The following is a 9,560-nucleotide window of genomic DNA, read 5'->3' on the forward strand; positions in this document are numbered from 1 at the left end:
CTTCCACAATCCACTCACCTCAAATTTCACCACAATATCAGAAAAACTCAGCATCCACAATTCCCACTACTTTACACTTTCATGCCGGAAACGGAAGTCCGTAATTTACTTAAATTCAAATAAATTTTACTTCAATTTTGAATTTAAGAAAAATGTATTCATTTTTTGAAATGATCTAAATTGTATTAAATCTTTAAATTTAGTTTTACAAAATAATTTTTAAAATTGTACTACAATGAATCTTAAAGTACGAATAGAATTGTTTTGAAACTTAGTTACTTAGTATCTAGAAAATTTCTCTTTGAAAAGTAACCAGACGAGAAATTAATTTAATTTAACTAACCTTTATTTAATTCTTAAGTTCCCCTAAATTGCATTTAAATGTTGAATTTAGCTAAATTTCGTTTAAATTTTAAATTCAACTAAATTTTATATAATTTTTTTTAAATTTATCTTAATTTCATTTAAATTTTAAGTTTAGTGTTTTAAAATAATTTTAGAAATTTTACTGAACTTCTGAAATACGAACAGAATTTTTTTACATTTATTTATTGTCTTGAAATTTAAAAATAATAATAAATGGAATGTTTTTAGACTCTCTTTAATTTGAATATAATTAGGTAATTCAGTGTTCATAACATTTTTGGCGTACAGGCCGTACAGAGCCAGCCGACCATGGACATAGGAAACACAGGACTAGGCATGCCATCCTAACTTGTCGAGCGGGGTTGAATCCACGGGGGGGGGGAATTCCATGAGTGGGGAGAGCCGCCATCTTACGATGTGCCATTTGATTATGCACACGAGCATTTTGCCGACAAACTGTGCATGAAAATGTAAACATGTGGGCGCTGCCATGTTTGTCGCGGGACATCAAAAGGTGGCGGATCTCCCCCCTCATTGCATCACCCCCGCAATGGCATACCTAGTCCCTTGTTTCCTATGTCCATGCATCCGACCGAGTCAACTACATCAAAGATTGCTATAGTGATGGCGAAGGCGAACGCGAGAACAAGAAACAGAAAATCACGTTCGGTTTGGAATTCAACAAATTTCGGTGTGCCCCCCCCCCCGCTAACGTGCTAGGTGACCGCGGTTGCCATAGAAACGGTGAAAAGTCAGAGAGGGCAGCACCTCGATATAGTCGAAAATGTAGTTATAGATATATATATATATATATATATATCGGCCGTCCCCACCACTGATACATGCCGTATCTAGAACCTAATATCTTTGATATTACTGGGAACAAGTGGTGTTTACGAGAATTCGCTCTGAGGTCGCTCTAAACACAATGGGGGGCTCAATCATTTTCTTAATTTTCAATTTCGTGACATATGAATGCAGATTAAAATAGTTGAGTTTACCCCTCGTTAGGTGGCGCTATCGAACTTAAATAAGTGCCCGCTAAATTCGAACTCAAATTAAGCAAAGTAAAGTTTTAAAAAAAAGTTATAGAACAACTTGGATTGTAGCTTAACCTTCAAGTGGGCGCGTGGGCGATAGTATACGGTCCAACTTCAATTGGTCTGTTTATTGTATATCTATTTTATATATCGTTCGAGTTTAAATAAATGTTTTACATTGTTTAAACCTCTGTTTTAACGATTCTTTAAAAAATAACTCCGATTACAAGGGTTTATTATCAGATATTGAGCTGTAAAATAAGTGATAAAGAAAGGCGCACCCGATTGAAGGTTAATGAAAAGTTGAAATGCAAAGTCGAAAAGTATTCTCGAAAAGGAAGGTTTGTGGGATATTTAAGATTTAAGGAACATGAAACAATCTACCTTACCTTACCTACTATCTACCTCACCTGCTGTTGATCAAAGGGTACCTTCCTATGTAAGCTTTCGTTTCTTCTTTGATAATAATTTCCAACTTTGCATTTCCTTTTTCACTAAGCTACAGTCCTTTATAGTCTTTAATACTTATTATTGTTTTGAGCTGACTTCTGGATCTAGGGTATCCCTATTTTTTATTTCTGCCCCTGAATAAATTTTACTTCTCAGATTTAAATGTATCATTTTTTTCCTCTCAAGGAAATTGATGCAAGAGAATTTGGATCTATTGACAATTTACTGTGTCCTTATCAAGAAACTGGTACCCAGTATACAAGTCGGAACCACTCCTGGAAGGATGATAAATCTGAAACGTAATGATTTGTTATTTACATTTAAAAAGAAAGAGAATTGTCCTACAAACTGAGGCTCCCAATTACTGCTAAATTATAATTGACTTTTTTCTACTCTCAGTCCTTGAATTGTAAAATAACTTTTAAATAGAAAATCGGTTGAGATGTAATTGTCTCTTGATGCAGGGTCTAACATCGCATCAGCGATTACTATATTGAGTTGGCTACTTATTTCGACGTTATATTGAAAATTTAATCAGTGAAATCTCAAAATAATAAAAAATCGTGGGAAATGGATCCCCAGAAGCGAGAACTAAATTGAATCCTGAATTCGCTTCAACTTCCGGGTTGTTTGGAGCTATTTATTCACGCCTCACGCAAAATAACATATTCTAAATTTTCTTTCCCCATGAGAAAAGGCTGAAACTCCTTTTTTTTAGGTTCAAATGATTTTACGAATAAAAGGCCAATCTGAGCAAACTATAGTGCAATGTTTGCCGTTCAGAACTTTGAATTATCCTCCTAAACACTTTACATTCCCTTATTTTACCGGGGTTGTAATTAATGAAGCCCGTTTGATTAATAATTTGTAAAATTTACCTACCTTCTATTTCTCTCATTTTGAATATAAAATTCACTGATCTATATTGGGAATTTTTGTTATAATTCCTAAGATACCGTGTTATTCATGTGCAATTAAGATAATTTCTGGATAAAATTGAGACTCTGAATCCTATTCAATATGTTCCCGATTTTAAACGGGCACCGTGGACATAATTAACGCAGAAATATCAGGAATAAGCGTGCTTAGGGTCCCATCTTTCTATGGGTCGCTTAACCACGATCGGGACCACCCTCCAATTCAGATCTTTGTGAACCAATGACCTGTGCTAACCATGGATCTCAGCAAGAAAGTAGAAGTTTACTTTTTCTAATTTTTTTATAATTTTAGAAATTCCCTTAACAGGGTTAAGCAGCCTTTCCTCTTTCCTATGAATCGCGTTTACCTACATAAACTAATTCCAATCGTAACGCGTTTTTATGAACTGAAAATCAGTCGCTGGCCAAACGAGAGCTCTCTTTCGCAGTGTTCGTAACGAATGCCCCGAACTCTTCTACGCATGCGTCGCGCTTGGTCTCTGGTTCGTTGCTCTTCGCGTGCAATTCGAAATGCTAAAAAATAACATTTTTATTGTTTATTATGAATAATGTCATTTTAACTTATATAAATGTTTATTAGACCGATATTAATGAAGCTTGATAAAAATACATATTTATTAAGTGCATACTGTGTTATGATTGTTTTTGCTAAATATAGAAATTTTTGTATTAATTAAAATAATTTTACTGAAAAACAAGATTGTCAATGCATTTTCATATTTTAATAAACTTTAAATACCAAAAATTTAAAATAATGAAAAATATGCAAGAAAAATACAAGTGAGTACCAAAGGATATTTTTTATTTACACAGTATGCACTTAATAAATTTGTATTTTTATCAAGATTCATTAATTTCGGTCAAATAAATATTTATATAAGTTAAAATGACATTATTCATAATAAACAAAAATATGTTATTTTTTAGAATTTCAAATTCTAAATTTCTTAAATTCTCGAGAATTTAATTTCAGGTTATATAACCGAAAATATAAAAGAATTTAAGAATTTACCGCATATTCAGGAATTCAAAACATGCAAAACAGTAGTTTATATATTAATCAACACTGTTCAGTTGAAACTCTAACCGCAAAATTCATTTGCCTCACATTACTTAAAAAATACTAGCATTAAATAATCCTCTCACGGAAAAGCGTTAAAATACAAGTTATCCAAATGGTATTATTTTTAATTAAAAGCGTTTCAAGTTGTACACCTTTAGCTTTAATTTTGAAAATTTGATAACTTTATTGGAAAAGATTTAAAACAGTATCATTTCTAATGTAAAGTTTATAAAATGAGAAACTTCTATTTTAAATATAAGAATCGCAAATTTCAAGGATTTAAGATTATAAGAAAATTTCGAAAATAGAGCAAGTTCATAAAGTTAAAAATGAAATATTTTCCGAATACAATTATGGAAATTCGATCATTTAAAATTCAAAGGAATCAAAACTGTATTATTTCTAATTAAAAACGTTCCAAATTGAAAAATTTCAGATTACAATTTTTTTTAAACGGACAATTTCTTTCTTGACTATTTCGTAGAAAATTTACTTTTTGTTTGAAATTTATGTTTTGGTGTTGAAAAGTAAACTAAAATCTTTTCTGAATAAAGTTCCACTTGAAAAAGAAATTTGCCATTTGTATTACGAATTCATCTGTTCTAATGCCAAATTAAATTTTTTTTAAATAAAAATGGAACTATTTGGTAGAGAATTCATCAAGTTTGTTAAAAAATCATCCTTTTCGGGGTAAAAATTCGTCTTTTTGGATTGTAAATTCAATTTTTTTCGTAGAAACTTATTTCTTTTTTGAAAATTCATATTTTGATTGTGAAAAGTCAACTGACATCTTTCGAAAAAGATAATTCAACTTTTTTGTTAAAAATATATCTTTTTGATTTAATACTTTATCTGTTTCTAGAAGAAATTTAATTCTGTTTTAAAAATAAAAATTCGACTTTTTTATTAAAATCATTCTTCTTTGCTTGAGCATTCAACTCATTTGTTCGCAAGAATTTTGAGTTTGATATTTAAGTTTTGTTGAGTAAACATGCATCCGTTTCGTGGAAAATTAATTTTCTGTTGAAAAGTTATATTTTATTTCTGGCTTGAAGGTTCAATAATTTAGGTAAACTTTTATTTAATTTTTGAGTGAAAAATCTTTATTTTTTGGAAATTCGTCTTTTTGGTTTCACAGTTTTTTTCATTTGTTGTATTAATTTCATTCTTTTTTTTTATTAAAATATAAGCTATGACACGTTTTCGTTTGGAATTTGTCAATATTCAAATATTATGTTAAACATGTAATTGTTGATAAGATAAGATTTTAAATGCACATTTTATGATAATATATTTTGTTTGTAACAACTAAAAACATGCATTGATAGAAAATGCAATTTTCTATCAATGAAAATAAATTCTTAAATTCTCATAAATTCTCAGAGAATTCATTCCTTGGTTATATTCTCGGTAATATTCTCATTTTCATTACCGTTCTCTAAGTATTATAACTCGAAGGTGCACGATTACCGGTCGAAAAACTTCGACGGTTCTATTTATATCTCTATCCGCTTTAAAATAAAATCAAGAGATTAGGATTTTAATATTTCCAGGTTTCGATGCTGGCAATTTTTATGATTTGAATACTTCGCGCGCCTCTTTATATGCGCATATTTTGAGGTTATGTTATTTCAAGTATAAAATATAAATAATATAAATATTAATACTATTATATATAAATATATAATTAATGATAATATTATAATGATGTTATATTATAATAGTCTTATTGATATTTTGATTCGCATTTGAAAGAAATGAAAGAACTTGGCGATTTTGATGATATTTGAATATTTCGCACAATTTAAAAATAAAAATATATATGAAATATCAGAATACTAATACCGTGATTAATATTCTGTTGTATATTATATTGCGTTCATTATATTGTGTATATTATTGTACACAATGAAAATAAATTATATAATTAAGTATGTGATATTATAATTATATATAGAATAGAATAGAATTTATTGTCTTCATTGTATACCTTAGGCTACATTACTCCTCTATATCACTATTTTCTTCTATATTATAATTATATTTATATTAATATTAATCAGCTGAAAATGATTGTGCTGGAGTTTTCAAGCGTTTTATTTATCTATTAAGCCAAAGATGTGTAAAGAGCCTCCGGACTTTCGAAATTATAAAATTTGTCTATGAGAATCATTTGGAATTAAACAATTACAAATTATAGCTTCCTAGAATTTGGTTATATTATACTTTTTTCAGGACTACGTGGGACTTTGATTTTTAAGATTTAAAATTGCTATCAACTTTAAAAGTGTTAATACAAAATTTTTTACTTGTTATTACTTATACTTTGTAATTTTTTGTTTTAAATGATACTCATAAATAAATTTTCTAATTTTGACATGCTATTTAAATTTTTTCGGTTTAATAGATATATTCAAATTCAAACGCTTAAAACTCTAGCACAATCATTTACAGCTAATTAATATTAATGTTAATATTAATCTCTGTTGAGATAATATTATTATAATTTTAATATCATATATAGTTAATTATATATTATATTAATTCTACTATAATGTACCCTGATTATACTTCTTTTTTCAAATTTTCATGTCCCAACTCAAAATTTTAATCATTTTTTAGAATTCCTTGTCCCAGATCTGAATTATAATTTTTTCAAAAAATCTATGATTCAATTCAGAAACACATATAATTGCTTTGAACAATCTCCTGTTCCAATTCAAAATTCAGGGTGAAATTAGAAAATTCAAACTTTTAAATCTGAAAATGATTTATTTGAGGTGGAAATCTTTTGAATTTTAAACTTTTAAAACTGAAGCTTGACAAATTTTTCATTAGGAAATATTTCAATCAAACGCTCAATAATTCATACGTATAAAATAAAAATTTGAAACACCTTTTAATTTTACAATTTCTTTGATCAAATTATGTTAAAATACGAAATTACCAATTTAAAATTTTTATGACTGACATTTTACAGATTTCTGGTTCAAAAATATGTATTACGCTAATGTTATGGAACTATATTATGTTATATTTTTTTATGCCCGTGACCCTGGCGGACCGAAGGAACCGAATGGAGCCTCTACAAAGTATCCGTAAAGACCCCATTGGGTCCCCATTCGGTTCCTTTTTAAAAAACTATAAAAAACAGCAAAATAAACTTTTAAATGGTTGAAATTCGGATTCTGCGTTAAAATTCCCTATATAGGGTCACGAAATAATCGCAATAGTTTTTTTGCAACGGTAAAAAGTTAAAAAAATATAAGACGAATAACGCCTGTTGACTGCTACACTTCAAATGCATCGCCTGTACGTAGCAGTCAACAGGCACCATTCGGTTTCTTCGGTTCGCCAGAGGAAGTTATCGCAAAAATCATAAAATATTCAAGTTTTTAATAATGGAATCGTTTGGTCTTCGTTTGGTCATGTTGGGAAACATACGGAATTGGAATTTAAGAACCCATCAGACACTTGCAATATTGAATCAAAGAACCTTCAATTCTTCGACTTCATATTTCAACTGTTCAATGGATCTTCGAAATACAATTTCTTAATTGAATGGTGTTCACGTCCATTGAACACTGGTCAAAAAACCATCGAATCTTTGATTTCATATGACCAAACGATTCCATTAATAAAATTTGGATACGAGTAATTAAGTCAATTGTGTATTTACAGCTGAAGGAGCAGTACAAGATAATAATCACGAAATACAAATCAAAGGTATGTGGTATGAACGTTATTTATTTTAATTTAATAGGAAAACTGTTTACAGAGTTTTTATAACTTCACTTGCAACTAAAAAGTATTTTGAGATATTTCCTATAATGTATCACGGATAAAAATAGTATCTATCTCAATCATTTTTTATACGCTTCAATGAGCCTCCCTATACGTAACTATAGCTGTCAGGTACTCGTAGTTTTATTCAGAAAACTGAACATTATGAATTAATATCTGGATATTTAATATTGGTGAAATTTGAAAATATTATTTTCCATCTAGTCTGATTAAGACGGTAAGGTACCATCTCTGATGAGATAGCAGATTCATTTAAAAATAATTACTTGTGCCATTAACACCTAGCTAAAAATTAGCGTTATTTTCTTAAATTATGAGTTCTTATTCTGATCCCTCTAATAGTTTAATTGGAAAAGCACCTGAACGGAAATCAGAAGTTTTGTGGTTCGATTCCCAACAGAGTGAAGGAGTAGGATCTTTTTTTCAAGAAATAATTTTTTTAACTATTAAACCTTACGAATTGACAAAGTTAAATGTTGAACGTTAAAATACGTTAATTGTTTAATTTGAACAGATTCGGAATCGTGTTATAAAATAATTAGTATAATTTAAACATTCTAACTAGAGTTTATTATGAAAAATCGGTAATCAATTTATATTTCTAGTTGATGAAGTTAAAATGTCTTTACCAACAATTTTCCAAATAAAAATGCCTTTAAGTGTTCATTGTTTAAGGCTTTAAAATTGCATTTTAAAATTTTGTCATTTGAAAATGTATGGCTCCAAGTGAAGGCTTAAAATGGAAAATTCGTAAAGTAACACATATAAAAATTCAGTCATGGGGTTCTCCATACATAAATCAAAAGCACTCTGAGAGGAATTCCTAAATTTGACACATTTAAAATTAAAGCAAAAATAAATTACAATTTAGAAATTTGTAATTTAAACTATTAATAATTACACTTATAAAATAGAAGCTTTTAACATTTCTCATTTAAAATGTTTTAATTTTGCACTTTTATAAATTTAACAGGCCAAAGATTTCTGATTGAAAAATATAAACCGACGCTATCATTTTTAATGCTCTAAATTAATAATAATCCTTCCTTTCAACTCATTATAATAAAAATATTAAAAAATAAAACATGTCCCTTTTACAGTTCAGTACAAAATTAATATAAAAAGTTTACCCCTTTCATCTGAATGTTGCAAATACCTGTGGATGAATCAGAATCATAAAGCTGGTTAGTTCGGTGCAGTCCCCTTGCAAGATTTGGCACAGTAGTAGTAGAAGAAAACTCAGTACACGGATTCTGTGAAAACGTGTAATTTCTGCACCTTTTTCTACATCACTGTCAGAACTATTGGCAGGATGTAATTCAACATGTATTGCGGTGAATCTAGTCGTAATAGAATTTGATGCAGTGTTGTCTACCTTCACTTCTTCTACTTGCTCAGAATCTGTGGAATAGAAAATTAATGTAATATACACGTAACACAAATTAAGTATCCTATATAATATGGGGGACTTCATGCCGGATTAACAAAAATCAAACATTCTAAGCACAGGTTTTTTATGAACCAGCACACCTAGTTACATTAATAAGAATATCAAAATAAAACATATCCCTCTTCCCATGCAGTACACAGATCAGGAGGAAAAAATGTTAAAATGAAAAAATTGACATTTCCCAGCTCAATAAATATCTTATAAATAAAAAATTGTGCCTCTTCCAATTAAGAAAAAAATTTTAATCAAAATTTTCTATCCAACAACTGAATAAAATTTGTTTTTTAATTACCCTCTTCCAATTCAAAAAAATTGAAAATAAAAAATTGTTCCCTTAACCACAATAAAAGTTTTAAAAAGAAAAAAATTGCTTCTTCCAATTCAGTGAAAAATAATCAAAATTGGATTCTTCTAAACTCGATAATTTCCATTTGAGCAGTAAATTGAAC

General features: G+C 29.0%; 1 protein-coding gene across 2 annotated transcripts in view; it reads right to left on the reverse strand.

Annotated features, from left to right (window-relative positions):
• Positions 1 to 2,057: 2,057 nt before the first annotated feature.
• The window catches only part of LOC117176000, a 126,327-nt gene continuing 118,824 nt past the window's right edge, over positions 2,058 to 9,560 (reverse strand). The window contains exons 2-3 of one of the 2 annotated variants that reach the window (XM_033365941.1): positions 8,818 to 9,062; positions 2,058 to 2,148 (exon numbers count right to left, since the gene is read on the reverse strand). In XM_033365941.1, the coding sequence (XP_033221832.1) occupies positions 2,068 to 2,148; positions 8,818 to 9,062 (326 nt within the window). In that variant the 3' untranslated portion in view covers positions 2,058 to 2,067. Of the gene's footprint in view, positions 2,149 to 8,817; positions 9,063 to 9,560 lie in introns of those variants that run through there. The other variant, XR_004467559.1, reaches the window with a different exon arrangement.

The sequence above is a fragment of the Belonocnema kinseyi genome, chromosome 7 (assembly GCF_010883055.1).
Source record: "Belonocnema kinseyi isolate 2016_QV_RU_SX_M_011 chromosome 7, B_treatae_v1, whole genome shotgun sequence".
Lineage (NCBI taxonomy): Eukaryota > Metazoa > Arthropoda > Insecta > Hymenoptera > Cynipidae > Belonocnema > Belonocnema kinseyi.